Consider the following 16,253-nt stretch of genomic DNA (forward strand, 5'->3'; position numbering starts at 1 on the left):
AGAAAAGCAGCAATACCGTGAGAGCGGCGTACGGAGCTGAGCCTCCCCCTGGCCCTTCCTGGCGATGTCTAGCGCCTTCTCGACACCGCCCACGTTAGACTAGAAAATGCGGATGGAGCCCATCAACGGGATAGCTTGCCTTCCTCTCTTTCCCTTTCTCCCTGATCTCACACTAGCGAGGGCAGGAGGTAGTCACATCATTGTGTACACTGTCTCCTTTTCGAATTGTTTTCTCCTTTCTTCTCGTGGTCGTCGTCTGTGTGTCACTCTGAGTGCGCGCTCTACCTTCTTGTTACCTCACCCGTCTCCCTCTCTCTCCGTGAGCGTGTGCCCGATGTCTCGATCTCTGTTTTCTCTCGCGCGCTTCCTGTGATGTTGTTGCGGGCCGCTGTATTCGTTGTGGCCGCATCTGCGCCGTCCCTCTCCTTCCCTCTCTTCCCTATTTTTTGTTCTTAACTGGTCTCCTCTGCTCCCCAGAAGCGGGGAAAAGGAACGCGAAAAGAAGGAAAAGGCGAGAAGGTCTGTGTGTCTTGTTGTGCATCGTTGCTCGGTCACGTGTGCGTTCACTTGTTTCTCCTAGATACTCTCGCCCCACCAGGTACAATGGAACGGGATGCAGAAATGAAGAAAAAAAACGAAAAGCAATTCATGCGAGCGTCATCGGCAATACGTCTGGTGGCCACGAATATCTTCGCATGAAAGTGTCGAGTTGCGGCACAATACGCTTCCTCTCCCTCCCGCCTGTGACCTGGCTGCTTACGCCTCCGACGCTGCGCGCGTCTTCGAGCGCGCTGCGCAGCGCATGCATCGTGCATGCAGCGGCCGAAAAAAAAAAGCTTCCTCATGGAGGCTCACCGCCCTCCATGCGCGTCCCTCACTCTTTTTTTTTCTTCGCGCGCTTCCAAGCTCTGGGCATGTGGCCCTTCAGAAGAACTCTTCTGCGGGTGATACCAAGGGCTCACAACCTCTAGCGTCATGATGCCTTTCTCAACCTTCTCCCTCTTTTTTCGTACATGTATATGCTTTCGTCGTTTTCTTCGTATAACCCGTCCCCCTTTTTTTGCTGTTCACTGTGGCTTCACACACACACACACACACACACACGCTCGCGGCGTATGCGCCGCTCTCTCTCTTTCTCTGTGCATGAACGTACGTATGTGTGGGGTGTGTGCTGGCACGGCTGCGCGTTCGGGCATTAGAGATACACATATTCTCTCTCCCCCACCACCATACACGCCCCCTCCCCCTCCCATCCCAATCCTACACAGACGTAAAGCTGAGCACACATACAGTCGTCCACACGAAGCGAAGGAGCAAGCACTGAGAGACACCGAACACAGCACCAAAAAGGACGGCACACATTGCACCGGCGGTGTGGACCATGTTTTATTCCGGCTGCTGCCTTGTGTCGCTCACCCCTCTCCGATAATTGTCTTCATCAACATCTTTGCCCCTTGCAACCTCTCTCGTCTGGAACGTGCTTCGAGGTCCCTTTTCCTGGCTAATCTCTTCCTTAGCAAACACAACGGGCGCGCCACCCCATCGTTGGACTTCTTCTCATCACCTAGCACACATCACAGCGATACAGTGACCCAACGCGGTGTGCGCTCACCGACAGGCTCTCCCTTTTTCATATATTTCCTTTTAGGTTCGTAAACCTTGGGAGTACTTTCCCGCCTTTGTGCTCCGCATTCGTTCAACTGAGTACTTTGGGACGTGTGCTGCCGTTGCGCGAGCGAGCGCGCACTGCCGCAGCCCCGCGCGCCTTCCCCACCGGCTTCGCTCTGCTGCTGCCGCTGGTGCGGGTGCCGGATCTTACCTCTGTGGGGCGTACCCTCTTTTCTCTTCGTCTTTCCCCTATCCAAACTGTAGGCGGTCTCTCTCTTCTTTCTACACACACACACACACGCATATATATATATATATATAGTTGCTTCAGGGTCGAGCAGATCAACCGGACAAGCCCCCTTTTCGTGCGTCGTCGACTTATACTCACTTGATTGGCGGGGCTTGAAGGGTGGGGAATACGGGCGGAGCGCTGTTGCTACTTCCCCTCCCTCTCTGCCAAGACGCGTCTGGTCTGTGCTTCGACGGTAGGAGAGAGAAGTACAGTGGGCAGAAGAGCAGCAGCTCACCCGCTCCTCCTCCTCCTCTTCCTCCGCTCCTCCCACGCACGCGATCACCAAAACGCTCCGGCTATTGCAGTGAAAACGCCGCAGCGGTCGCCGCCAATTCAATCCGCGCGCCGAGCCACTGCTTTTGGCTCAACGCTTTTTTTTCGATGCCGGAATAGACGCCGTCTCTATCACGTACGACGCGCTGTGAGCGAGAGGCAGGAAAAAAGGAAGAGAGAAGCAGGGCACCATCGCCATTTCTGGGTGAATTGGCGTAGCATACCGATCCTCCCTCCTCGCTGCACTATTTGCCGTGCTGGCCTTCCCTCTTTCTCTCTGGCCCGTCCCCTGCCCGTGTCGAAAGCAGCCGAAAATGCCACTCAAGGGGCACACGTATGATGTGGCGACCACAGTTGAGGCACTCAACGCGAGCTTCTCGTTCGACCCTAGCTGCCACATTGAGCGCGTCCTGCCAGATGCCTCACGGGAGCTGGTGAAACAGGTGCTGTGGGCGACGTCGCGCGTATCGGCAGTCAACGGCAGGCCTGTCGCGGATAGCCCTGAGCTGAAGGCAGCGCTGCTGAGTGTGGTCATGCGGCACCACAACCCACCATCGGTCACAGGAGAGGAGAAGACGGTGCCAAACTCTGTGGCTCTCTTTCCAAAGACCCCAATCACCGTCACCTTTGAGCGCACCGATGAGCATGCATGCAAGGTGTCGATCGAAGGCAGTGTTCTCAGCGACGGTGCGGTGAGCAAGGTGGAGTCTCCGAGCTCCGCTGCCGTACAGGAGCTGATCAGCGAAATAGCGCCCCCGTCCATCGAGGAACCGCCGCCGGCGCTGCCGGCGATCGATGCAGATTTGCGCGGGTCTTTCCGACGTAGCATGATCGGCCACCCAGGAATAGCGGCGGCGCTGCTCAAGGAGTCTGTCAGCGCTGCTTCACCGAACGAGACCGTGGCAGCGAGTCGCCGCTCTACATATACACCAGCAACTAGCGGCACCCCGCAGCCGGCAACGCGGCGAACATCCTCCCCGCCGGCGCCGCCGGCGCTACGACCCAGCCACTGCAAGAACAGTAGCTCCTCATCGGACCTGGATGACAGCGAGGCCGCCTCGGAGGCCTCCTCAAGCGACTTCGACACGGTGCGCATTTGCCAGCTGAAGGGCACATCTCCGTCTGATGGGTGCATCACTGCCGCTGCTGCCGCGGCCGCTGCGGCACAAGCAGGGGCCGAGTCTCCCACACCTGGGCTGCTTGAGTTTGAGAAGATGAAGCTCTCGATGCGCGGAGACGAAATGCTGCGCCACGTGGGGCCCGGCGCCGGTACCTACGGCCACACTCCCAGCGACGTAGCGGAGATGACGGTGAAGGGCCGTATCAAGCGCGCACTGGATCGCGTGGAGATGGGGTATTGCGTCATTTGCGTCACGCAGGATGTGAACCCGATTGCGGAAATCGAGCTGCTCGCGTTGACCGCGAAGAAGCGCGTCGTCGCCTTCGACTTGAGCGTGAAGCTGCGCCTCCGGCCAAAGCCGGAGGTGCTCGCGACCCAGTTTGCAGAGGCCATGCGTAGCGGTGCGTGGTTTGTAATGGTCAACGCGCACAAGTCTATCAGCACCTGCCTCGTCTTCGAGGAGCTGCTGGAGGACGCCCACATGCACAACCTGGAGGGCTTTGACCCATCGGCGCGGATCATCATAGCCTTAGAGTCACACCCGCACTTTCCCAAGGCGCTTGTGCATCATGCCGTGGTCATCAAGCTCGTCTCCAACTTTCAGGGCTCGTCCTTCCTGTCCGACTCCATGGCTGCATCGATCTCGCGTGCGCGTCTTGTCACGGCGGACGCGCTCACCCAGTCACAGATCGGGGGCCCGTCGGCGCGCAGCCTGCAGGCTTCTGTGACGCCGAGGGCCACGGTGCAGAAGCCCGCCAAGAAGCAAGTGCGCATCAGTGCCGCGGTGGAGATCGTCGAAATCGCACCCCGCGAGGTAGTCAAGGTGCCAAAGCGTGACTGCCCGATCGACGTCAGCGGCAGCGTCGCGCTCTTCAAGACCTTCAGCGGTGTGAGCGGCGACAAGTTTCTCTGCGTGCAGTCAGCCGGCGAGGAAGGCCGCTTCGCTGTCGGCTCCTCGTGCGGTAACGTCTACTTCCTCGACTCGCTGGGTAACTCGCTCCTCCAGGCACACGCGCACAACGCCTCTATCTGGGATGTCAGCTTCAACGACAAGTTCCATTTCGCCACTGGCTGCGAGGACGGCACGTCTGCCGCCTGGAGGCTAGGCGCATCGCTCGGCGGCGCCTTGACTGATGACGCGGTGCTTGTGCCAACGGCGGCGACATCGCTCGGCTCCGACGTGTACTGCGTCTGCTACCTCAAGAACATGAATCCCTCCCCACTGCTCATCGGTGGCTTGCACAACAGCCTAGTCATCCGCGAGGCGGAGAGCGATGCGGTGCATCTCGTGTCCATCCCATCAAACGCGCAGGTGGTGGACTGCTTGCCAAACTCGGCCACGGCCCTGGTCGGCGGGGGCGATGGCTCCGTATGCGTAGTGGACGTAACGACGGCCAAGCCGCTCGGCACCCTGGTAGACCACACTCGCAAGCTACCCGCCCTCGCCGTCCTCGATGATAATCAGTTCTTCACCGGCTCCTTCGATAGTAGTATCCTCTCATGGGATTTGCGAGTACCGGGCGGCGTAACGTCGTCTGTGCAGGGCGGCGCCGCGGCGACGGAGCTGGCGGCGCACACGATGCACACCTTGAAGCTAAAAAACTACGTTACCGGGCTGGACGTTGACGACGTGCACCTGGCGGCCAGCGTCGGCGAGAACCTGTACCTGTGGGACGTCCGAAAGCTGCACACGGTGCTGGGCGGCTACCCACAAGGCTGGAAGGGCCTCTCGCGCGGTGTCCAGGTGCAGAGCGTGTCGCATCTGGTGGTGACGGCGTCGCCGGACGGGTTCGTGCGCTTCTGGAGCTTTGTCTAGGCGGGGTGCGCTGCGCAAGGCGTCGACGTGCCGAACGCCGCAGGGGCCCGAGAAGGGCAGCGACTGGCTGCACGCCGCGGTTTCTGTGATTGAACCGCGTGCGCCGTCGTCTTTCGGTGGCGGTGGACAGCAGCGGTGCGTTACCGGCATGCCTGACGTCTCTCTCGCTTTTCTTTTGTCTTGTGTCCTCAGCTCTTTCCAGAGCGCGTGATGCGATGTGCGCTCCAAGTGCGTGCGTGCGTAGGGTGCCAACAATGCGAAACTTATTTTGCAAATGGATAGGAACGCAAGCGGATTTCTCAGCGGTGGAGAGGGCCGTGGTGAGCGAGAGAGGGAGAGCGACGAAGCAAAAAGGCAAGGATGGCTGATGACGTTTGTTTTTCCTGTCCTCCACGGATCGCTTGCGGTGCTTTTCGCATTCGTGTATAATGTCGGCGTGCACTGCCAGTGCGCGGTGCGCGAGACGAAGAAAAGGGCGGTGAGAGGAGGGATGACGACGGTCGAGCGCTCATGTATAAACGGCGATAGAAGAAAAAGAAAGAATAGAGGCGGAGCCTGTGGGGGAGGGTCTTGAACTTTTTGACAGCGCTACCATGCACGTCTTTCGCGTATCAATCCTCCTTCGCTGTGGCTTCGTCACCTCTTGCCCAAAGCGCGGCGTCGATGCTTGGGCAAGAGCGTTGCGGATAGCCTTTTCTTTCCTTGTCTGCTGTATGGATCTCGATGCAGCCCTGCTGCCACTTGCCCCTCCTACCCCTTTTTCTGTCTGTTGGTTGTTGTGGTTTGTTGCTGCATGGCTGTTCTTTGGATGCATGTGCGTATGTACTGTACGGTATTCTCTCTCCCTCCCTCCCTTCCTTGCCTCCTCCCCTCCTTTTAGTTTTACTTCTTTGCTTGCCGTCTCCCTCTTGTGCGTCGGCGTGGCACTCGCACTAACACGCACCCGTGCACGTGCGCACGTGCACCGATGCGAAAGCGAAACCAAGGGTTTATTTGCTTACTATTCTGTAACACTGTGATGGCCGTTGCAGTTTCTACCTTTTTTTTGATTATTGTTTATATTTTCTTTGGTTGTGCTTGCCTCCGAACCTGTTCTTCCTGCGACTCGCTGAGCACTCACCGACCGACCGACCTGCCCCCCTCCCCCTCCCCCTTACCTACCTACCCCTCCTCCTCTTGCTCTTCTTCTTGGTCGAGGCCGCTACCCTCGCCTTCTTTTTTTTTGGTCTTCTATGCTGAGTACACATCAACTCCGCATGCTCTCGCACACATATATGTATCCATAGCGCCATTTCCCGGCCTCACTTGCTCGTTGGCCGATGGGTGTGTGTGGTGGGGGGGGGGTTGAGGGGGGGGGTTCACTTCAGTTTGCGTTTGTTGTAGCATGGAAAAAGTGCGCGAAAAGGAACACGAAGGCACGACCCCTTTCAAAGCACACGCGCACGTGAAAAGACATACACAGCGGCAAGTAAGCCCCAAGAGGAAAGACGAGAAGGTTGCACCAGTGGTGGCAATGACGGCGATGACTGGTTCGCTGAGCAGCGCTGCTGTGCCATTGGTAGGTGGGGGTAGCAGATCAAAGAAGAGGCGGCCTGAATGCTCTGTCACGCACAGACGCCTGCACCTATTGCAATGCAAGCACCTCGAAAGACGAACAGGCCAGCGTCCAAAGGGAGGCAGGCGTGAGGCGACACAAGAAATGGCCTGCAACAAATCAACGGGAAAAGAAATAAACGCAAACAAAAAAAAAACAAAGAGCAACGCTGCGAAGACATCTGCATGTGTGCACATGCCTATCGATACGCGTGGATGTGAAACTCGTCCACATCGAAGACACAGAAATGCACACACGCTCACATCTGCGTTGAACGCATGCCGATTTTCCCCCTTTTCCTTTTTTTTTGTTGTCTACTTCCCCCTTTTTTTTTTGCCATCTATTCTTCGCTGAGCGCGTGATTATTTTGCATGTGTCTGTGTGTATGTGTGAAAGTGTGCATCTGTGTGTCTGTTCTCTTTTTCTTTCCTTGTTCGCTCCTCTTTCTTTCTTTTCCCCGTTCTGTTCCTCCGCTTATCTTCGCTTTCTGCGAAGCTTGTGCTTTTTCTTTGTTTTCTGCCGTTTTGGTGAGCAGGCTGCTCCCGTTCTCACGTCACATGCGCGGTGTTGGGTAGGCAAGGATAGTAAGAGAATCAAAGTTGCGAGTGCACATGTGCTCGATGCTGACGATGATGCGGGCTCGACAGAGGAAAACGAAGGCGCACATATGTAGGAGCAAAAATTGATGTATGTTACAGTCGTTCTGTGAGTGTGCATGCGCTTCAAATTGTTTCGATGATGGTGCACAAAAACAGAGAGTTTCAGGAATGTTTGTTCGGTTTTTTTTTGTTTCGGCTACGAAGGGCGCAGAACGATCTGTGCGCACGCAGCTGCACACGTACGCACGTCTCCTGTACAGCAGCAACAACGGTCAAGGGAAGGGTAAGGCTGAATAAAAAGAACACAAGAACCCTCCGAAAAAAAGAAAAGTGGAGGAGGCACTTCGCGGCGGTGAGGGTGCATGGGCTATGATCCTACAAAGATACACCGCTTTTAGAGCCAGGGAAGGGGGCAAACGGTGGCGCCATTGCTGTATTCCAGGTACCCTGACTTGCGCCGTCTTCATCCTGCGCCTGGGCGCGCGTGGATTCGGTGTCTGCGTGTGGCGTTTATTGCTTCACCAACGCATCTTCTCCCCGAACGCATCGGGTCTATCACTGCGTGGGGCGTAGGCCATATCACGCCTACTGCAGTGGCCTTTTCCCGCTTTGCACCCCATACGTGCTGGCTTGAGTGTGTGCCTCCATGAAGCGATTGGGTTATCGCTCTCCGCCTCCTCTGGCCATCTACAAACTTCTTGACTGCTACCATTTGTTTTTTCGCGGGTCTCTTCCGACCTTTCTCTGCCACACGCACCATCGCACACCTACACGTACACGTGTAGGACCGTGCGCACATCTGCTCGTGGCAGAAACATAAACGAACACGCGGGTACTTCAGTCGCCTCCGCGCTACTTTCTTTCCCCTCTTAACCCCGCCCGCGTTCCCTCTCTCTCCTCAGCGGCGGCAGACAGATGCACGTGGACGAGCACAGCAATCTACGCCGCAGCGCATACACGCACGCGTAGGGCACTGTAGGTTTTTCCTTCCCTTTGCGCACGCTGCGAGCTCTGCGAGACGTGGGGCCACTGCGACTACCCCCACCGCTGCTGTGTTCCTCGGAGAGCAGGACTGCAACGGAGCCATGCCGCGCGTATCGCCCCATCTCTGTCTGCACTTTGTTGATTTTTATCATGACGGGCATATGATGGCCAGCGCCGCCTCGCCTCGAACGGCGGACAATTCGTGGTGAATGTGTGCTCGGGCCTGCTGTCCATTCACCACGCGACTGCGCAGATGGAGGAACTACTCCTTATTTTTTTATTTTCTTGGCTTTCGAGTCTGTGGACGAGTACACGGCACGGGGGCGTCTGTGTCGGTTTAGTGCAGATGTTGATTCTCTTTCTCTCTCCTGGGCTTGCTGAGCGCTTTGGGGCTTTGTGGGAACTATATCTCGCTGGCGGCTGAGTCGTGCACGGCGGTGCTTGTCCACAGCTTGCTCCCTCCCCCCTTGTGCTGCCAGATCGGAAGCAAGGGGAGCCCTAGCATATGCCATTTCCCAGAACGTCGAATCCCGTTGCGAGGACCGCGCAGGGGCGACGCTGCGCGTGTGTCGGCACGCGCGCGGCTGTGCTGCGAGATTGCCTACTCCAGCTCTACGCCATTTGCGGCCCTTGTGTGATCCCGCGACTGCCGCGGAGGTGGCGAGCCGGTTTACTGGGCCTGCAGAGGAGCTGCTTGCGGCGTTGGAGGTGGAGCGCGACGCGTACAGTTACTTCTCGTTCAACTGAGGACCGTCCAGCGTTGCTTCCGCACTGGCATTCTGATTATCACACGGGCGCGTGAAGGGGGTGCACGAGGACTTGGAGCCGCCGTGCGAAAGAAACATGCGCAGCAGCAAAGGGAAAGGTACCGCAGGGCCTGGCACAGTGCTTTACGAGCATCCGGAGGGAAGGGCCGAACAAGCGACACTGGCGAATCATCACTTCCTCCGCTATCCCGCCATGCACGTGGTGGCGTATGAGTTTCTGCTCCCCATCAGCGAGAGTGAAGCTGCGCAAGTGAGGGGGAGACGCATATGCAGAACCGCAACCCCTTCTCAGCCGCAACAAAGCGAGGGCGAATGTACGCAATGCCGAACCGCACCATGGTGTGCGCGCGCGTGTGTGTGCGTGTGTGATGGCTATGCTGATCTGCGCGCGTCTGCACTCGCGGACCCAAGAATCATTGCATCTTCTCCACGCTGCCCCCTCCCAACCCGAAGAAGACCTACGCCTATGCGCTAAAAAAAAACAGACAAACAACAAAATCGGTATTATCTTATCAGTTGCATTCCTTCACCGAATCACAGTCTCCTGCTTCATCGATCTTCTAGCACGACGGGGTCTGCGGCAGGGATACAGAATGAGTAGGGTCACTGCCAAAGCCGATGGTGACGCTGCCACGTTACTGCCGCGAGTGATCGTCTTCGATCTCGATGGGACTCTCTGGACCCCCGAGATGTACCAGCTGTGGGGCGGCGCTCCCTTCAAGCCACACAAGCAGAACCCCAGCATCATGATCGACAAGTCGGGCACGGAGGTGCGCCTCATCGGCGAGTCTCGCGACGTCTTGCAGACCCTCGCGACGAACCCGAAGTGGGCAAACACATACCTCGCCATCTCTTCCACCTGCGACGTCCCCAGCTGGGCAAGGGAGCTACTGGGCACATTCGAGTTCACCGACTGTGCCGGAAAGACGGTGCCCATGCACAGCCTATTCGGCGACCGCATCGAGATCTACAAGGCGAACAAGGCGAAGCAGCACGAGATGATTCTTCGAAAAGTGAACAGGGTCGACCCGAGCGTGTCCGAGTACGCGCAGATGCTCTTCTTCGACAATCAAACCGACAACGTGCACCATGTGTCTGGCATTGGCGTGACGTCCTACTACTGCCCCAGTGGAATGACGAAGGGTACGTTCGAGAAAGGTCTGGAAGTGTGGCGTCGCGCGCAGCTGTCGAAGATGTGAGGTGCGATTGCGTAGTCGAGTGTCGGGCATAAGAGGCGGAAGGGAGGGGGGGGTGGAGAGACCAGTGCATACAGATCTTCTTCTCTCGCGCTCGAGTTTCTCATCTTGCTCTCCAGTGCACCAGACCGATGAAACTTCGGATTAGGCGTCGCCTGTGCTTGTGCGCACATGCGTGTGCATCAAGGAGCAGCTCCTTTGCTGCTGTCTGCTTGACGCGCGTGGAAGGCGCTTGTTGTACGTTTCACGCCTCACGGGCCGAGAGAGTAACGGTGGAAAGGACGGGGAAAAAAATAACCAGCTGCACACGCGCGTCGCTGTCATGACACGTTGAGGCGCCCAGACTTCTCGCACGACATGCGCGAGTATGTCTTTGCTTGCGAAAGCAGACGCGCGGGCGCCCACGCACCTCGCGCATGTCGTGCGAGAAGTCTGGGCGCACTGCGAGTTTTGACGGGGCGACGAGAGCACAGCGCGCGGCGCTTGCATTCGCACATCCACTGTGATGAGTGAACGTGTGCAGCCTTCTCGCTGCTTTCATTCTTGCTGAGGATAAGGCAGGTGCGATGGTGTCGCACTTGTTGCGCCGTCCTCATGCCCATCTATCATTTCCTTAAGCCGGCGCACACGACAAGCACTCGCTCCCTATCTCGCTCGTCATGACGGAGCGCACTCGCCGGCGCCACCTTTTCGACTCTCACTTCCTCTCGGCTGACGTATCGCCCTCCTTTCCATCTCGTTTTTTTTTTTTGTGTGCACCTGCACGCACGCGTCGCTTGTACCTCCTTCTCTACCGCACTCGTTTTCCATGGCTGAAAGCGTGCGTCTGTCGGTGCATCGACTGAGCGCAAACAAAGAGCACCCGATCACCAGGAAGACGACCGCCCTCACCACGCGGCGGCCCGTCCGACTCTCTTCCGCTTCCGTTCTCGTACAACATCTTGCAGTACGTCTATCCGCAGACCCACACGCAAAGAGAGAAGAGGCGGCTCAGCATCGATTTCTTCAGCGGCTTACTTGAGGCGCGGCAGCGGACAACTGCGACACTGGCGCTCCGCTTGTGCTGAACGCTGTCTCGTCCGCCTTTATATATACACACAAATCCTTGTTGTTCGTGTGCTCTTGACGGGCTCTAGACGAGCCTACCGCTCGCTTCCTTCTCTCGCTACCCCTGCCACCCACTCAATAGCGCATCTGCGGTGCAAGCCCACGCTGCCATTTTCTTTGGTTGCTTTCTCGCCTCGAAGGCCACTCTCCTGCCCCCGTGCCCTCCCCTCTCTCATTATGGGCGCCTTTGCTTTGTGTTTGGAGAGCGCGGCACGCGACATTCGATCGCTGCTCACGCTGCATCGCGTGCATCCGCAGGTGCGCAGCGACATTCAGCGCATTCTTGGCAGTCTTCTCCGAAAGAACTATGAGAACATGACGGTGCCCTTACCGATGGACCTGATCGATCCCCCGGAGCAGGTGTGCCGGGAGCTGGTGAATGGCATCGTGGAGGACGCCTTCAAGACAGCACTTCCGGCGTCCGACATGCGCGCCTTGGAGCGCCGTTGTGTCGAGCTCCAGCAGGACAATGCCGAGTTGAAGGCCGCTGCCGACAAAGCTGACGAAAGCGTCATGGAGTTGCGGGAAGTGCTGTCGGATCTCAAGAGGGCACACGAATACATGCTTCATAGCTACTTTAGGGAGGTCCTGATGCTGCGCTGCCGCATCGACGATCTTCAGCGACAGCTTCGCACTCGCCGACTGCACTCCATGACTCTCGCGCCCCTTGTCGGTGGCAGCGCTGCGCAGCTTATCCCCACAGTAGAGTCTCAATTGCAGCACTTCCTCGTCAACACAAGCGTAGCCACGGGGCAGGGCGAGCCGGCGAGCCAGTCGTCGACGTCGCCACCCAGGACACCGCTGCCGCCGAGCGGGTCATCGGACGAGGAATCAGAAGCGGATGATGGCCCCGTGCGTCGGCGGATCTCGACTCATATCAGCCATCGCGGAGAAGGGCGTGACGCTGACGCGCAAGCACAAACAAGACCGCCCGCGCTGGGGGCGGCTACAGTCGGCGCTGCGCCGGCAGCACCACCCGATGCAAAGGGGTGGTCCGCGACGCCTCACCCGAAACACAAAGGCTACAGTATCCGCATCAACGTCCCGATAGGCACTGCTGCTCGCGCGCGGACGCTGGGGTCACCGCGCAGTGCGACGGCTCAGAAGACGACAACGTTTGAGGTGTGGAGCACGGAGACCGATAGCGTTGACGCGATCTTTGATTACGAAGAGTACCTCCGCATCCTCAACGGCGCGGATGCTGCCTGGTTGCAGCGCTTCACGGATGCGATGGGTGGCTCGGAGCGCGGGAGCCCGCGGCATCGTTGTCACTCGCTGAGTGTGCGCACTCGCACCAAATCAAAGGTGAGCTTCCTCTCCGGCAGCCTAGCCTCAAACCCCGACGACACCTCGTCTTCTGCGGCGCTTTCGAAGGAGGGGGCGAACGCCAACGGGTTCCGCTGGTTGTTGCACCTCGCCCTGGAGCCGATCAAGCACAAATTTCACATGGAGCTGGACCAGCTGCGGCAGGCGGTTCAAACCATGCAACGGGAGCACGCAGACCAGGTGCAGCTGATTGAGCGCGCACTCTCGACCGTGCAGAGCCGCAACGATGCATTGCTCGACTTCATCAACACGTTTGCGCAGCAGGCTCGGCAAACCTTGGTGGTGGTGGCTCGTGACGTGCAGGCGCGGAGCATGGTGGAGCTCCTGTCCAGTGGTGCGCTGCCGGCTGCAGCGGCTGAGACGGTCGCGTCCTTTTTCACTCCCGCCGCGTCAGCGGAGACGCCACCTGGGCGGCCGTCTACATCCTCGGCGGCGGCCTCGCCGCTACCCCACACAGAGTCGGCTCAGGCGCCATCGGCGTCGCACTTGCTTCGCAACAAGAAGTGGCGCCTGAAGGCAGGCGTGGCGCTTGAGGCGCAGGAGCAGGCGTCAATGATGGCCGCCATGAATCACCGGCTGGGAAAGGCCGGCTCGGTGGAGGTGAGGTGCAGCATGCCGCATGCCCCTACGAATGCTGCCGAGGAGGTGAACTACTACCGCGCCGACCTCGGTCTTCCCTACTGGTGCTCGCACCCGGTCACCGTACACGCACGAAAAATGTTTGGCGAGCTGCAAGAGATCGCCGCTTCGATTCGCGCAACGCGGGTGATGCATTTCTTGGCATCCGAGGAGAGCGCTGGCGGTGACGGGCGTCGAGTGCGGTGGAAGGTCCGAGGCACCACAGACTCGAGCGGACGCAATGACGGCTACCACCGCGGCTGCAACTCCCCGCCTCCGCTGTTAAAGGACCGCGATAGCTCTTCCTTCTACTATTTCCGCGACTGCGACGTGGACGGAGACAGCGCGCTTCGGCACTTGGCAGCGCATCGCCGGCAGCGGGAAGAGTGGCTCACGGCGCCCGTCAGTGGGGCGGACGGGCAAACGGCCGCAGACTTGCTACGTGAGCTGGCAGGTCTGCGCATGCGCCGTGCAAGTGACCGGAAGCGACTAAAGGTGGTGCAGGCATCGCTGCCGCAGCAGCTCACGAAAGCCGCCGCTGCTTCTGACATGGCGGAGGAGGCCGCTGGGGCAAAGGGGATGACGAAAGGAGCCCGCGCCGGCGCCACAGACCCTGAGCCGGAGTCGCCGGACCTGCACTTCTTGTCTCCAGAAGCGCTGCTGAGGGCTTGCGCGCTGCAGCGGCTCGGCAGGCGAACGCAGCAGCGGCTGATGCAGACGTCGCAGCGCATTGCCGAGCTTCAGCGACTGCTGGACTTGCACTTTGGCCATTGCCAGCTGAAGGACTCCGAGGACTCGCTCTCGTGGGAGACGGCGCGGAGGGTGGCGGCTGAGGGGTCACAGGGGCTGCTCGGCGCCAATGGCACATTGCACTTGGCGGGCCATTTGTGGAGCTCTCCATACTTAAACGACACCGTCCTGGATGCGAACGCTCAGCAGCATCAGCAGAGGGGCACCTGCGCCGGCTACTCTCGTGGACAGCTGATGTATCTTCCGATAGGGCTGGCGGGGGCACGAGACGCAGATGGCAACAGCAGCGGTGGGGCTGGAGCGTATTTCATGCTTGACGGGTCTGTCATCTCCGCCGCGCCGTTCGCCCCATTCTCGACGGCGGCAAGCAAGGGTGGCCAGGGCATCAACGAAGAATCAGAGCGGCCTGCGATGCCGGATCGCATTACTCCGTTTGTGGCGGTTATGGAGTACTGCCGAGGCGTGCAGATGGGCCGCCCGCTTGGTCGGCGCGCCGGGCCCGTGTATCTCTTCCAGGACCATGAAAGCGGTGACTACTACGTCGGTGATCAGGCTGGCCGCAACGTGCTAAAGGCGGATGACGACACCGCTGGCGATGCGGTCGGCATACGAGCAGAGGCGGACACGCAACGGTCGCTGCTGCCCATGACGCGCATTTTGTTCCCAGCGCCGATGCAGTTTACCGTGGCCGACGCTTCTTCCGTCGCGTCTTCTGTGGCGGCATCTGCTGCAGCGAGCACGGCACTTCACCCCATCTATCTTGTGCCCATGGCGATTCCTCTCTCGGACGAAGAGGCAGTGATACAGGAGGGCTGGCAGGCGTGCCACCGACACGGACACACACGTCGCGATCCCATCTACTACACGACAATGGCACCCCTTCCACTCTCGAAATCGTATCATCACGTTGTGCCACAGCCAGGAAACGCCGACGCCGTCGCTCTTGCGGAGGCGGCAGCTGACGCGGCCGCCGTTTCGCACAATGGCGACAGCAATGCACCTGTGAACCATTACCTTCGCAGCCCACCTTGCGTGTTCCAGCCGGCTGACGAGGCCGCTGCAATGATGCGCGTGCGCTCCTTGCAGCTCCAGCAGCGCCGAGGTGCTAATAAATCTTTTCCTGATACCGCGGCGGTGGACAGCAGCGCCGCTTGCGCGCGTTCCGGCCTCCTATCGCCAGACGTCACAGCGAGCTCGGCCGTGACCCCGACATCCACGTTACCGTCTTCAGTGGGCCCTCTCTCCGGCTATGCTCTCTCTTCCCCCGAAGCGCATCTCCTCGGTGCGGTGCCGTTGCTTGCCGCTGACTGGCAAGGGGGTCGAGGCCCAGTGGCAGCCGCGCCGCTTCCTGGCAGCTCCAGCAACCACGCTGCCGTACCGTTAGCGCTGTCTCCCTCCACAGAGCCTGTCACCACGCTGACTAAAACGGGGCACGACGGCGTGCCACCCCTCACCAAGCTCGTGCCTCACACCTCTGCTGCTGCAGCGGCGGCGGCGCCAGTATCTTCCGCCACGAGCTTCTCCCCTCCCCTTGCTGCAGCACTGGTGCTGGCGAAGGAGCGGCGTAACGCGAGGCTTGCCGAGAAGGCAGAGCGTGCCGCACAGGCAAAGACGCTTCGGCAGGAGTCGCTGCGAAATCGAACTCTGACGCGCGCGGCACCGAACAAGGAGAGTGACGTTCCACGCGTTCCGCCGCACCGTCTCGCCCCCCTCATCGGCAAGCACCCAGGTGACGAGGCGTCGCCCATGCTACCCCTCCCCGTGGACTCTGCAAGACTGCAGAGTCAGATGCGTCCGGAAAAGTGGGCACTGACGCCGCCGCCGCCGTCGCTGCGGTGGCGGGAGGTGAACGGTGGTGAACTGAATGCCTGGAATCTCAACAGCGACGTCGGCGACGCAGTGTAGGCCACGCCGTCCGTGTGCTTCCCTCCTTCGTGCTGCTCCACGTGCACTGCTTCATGTGAGCGAGGGCAGTGAACATCTTTTTCTGTCGACGGGCTTGCCTGTGCGCGCACATCCGACTTCGCTCTCCTTTTCTCTGTGCTTAGCTGATGTTCCATCTCTCTCTCTCTCCCCGTCTGTATGTCTCGGTTTCGCATTCTTCGGTGCTTGCAATGATGTACAGAATTGCCTCGACGGTGGGGGGGGGGAAGGGATGCCGCAGGCGACACTTGCACACGTCTTGCCGTTGGTGCCTCCGTCG

The 16,253-nt window shown here is 59.2% G+C and overlaps 3 protein-coding genes across 3 annotated transcripts; all 3 read left to right on the forward strand.

Annotated features, from left to right (window-relative positions):
• Positions 1-2,487: 2,487 nt before the first annotated feature.
• On the forward strand, positions 2,488-5,109 carry LDBPK_332270 (hypothetical protein, conserved; the record flags this gene model as incomplete). Its single annotated transcript, XM_003864004.1, has 1 exon — positions 2,488-5,109. The coding sequence occupies one exon, from the start codon at positions 2,488-2,490 to the stop codon at positions 5,107-5,109; it is 2,622 nt and encodes an 873-aa protein (XP_003864052.1).
• A 4,537-nt stretch (positions 5,110-9,646) lies between these two features.
• On the forward strand, positions 9,647-10,252 carry LDBPK_332280 (hypothetical protein, conserved; the record flags this gene model as incomplete). The annotated part of the gene is made up of 1 exon (XM_003864005.1): positions 9,647-10,252. One exon carries the CDS (start codon positions 9,647-9,649, stop codon positions 10,250-10,252), a length of 606 nt encoding a protein of 201 aa, XP_003864053.1.
• Positions 10,253-11,533: 1,281 nt separating this feature from the next.
• Positions 11,534-15,955, forward strand: LDBPK_332290 (hypothetical protein, conserved; the record flags this gene model as incomplete). Its single annotated transcript, XM_003864006.1, has 1 exon — positions 11,534-15,955. The coding sequence occupies one exon, from the start codon at positions 11,534-11,536 to the stop codon at positions 15,953-15,955; it is 4,422 nt and encodes a 1,473-aa protein (XP_003864054.1).
• Positions 15,956-16,253: the final 298 nt, after the last annotated feature.

Source organism: Leishmania donovani, chromosome 33 (genome assembly GCF_000227135.1).
Source record: "Leishmania donovani BPK282A1 complete genome, chromosome 33".
Taxonomy (NCBI): domain Eukaryota; phylum Euglenozoa; class Kinetoplastea; order Trypanosomatida; family Trypanosomatidae; genus Leishmania; species Leishmania donovani.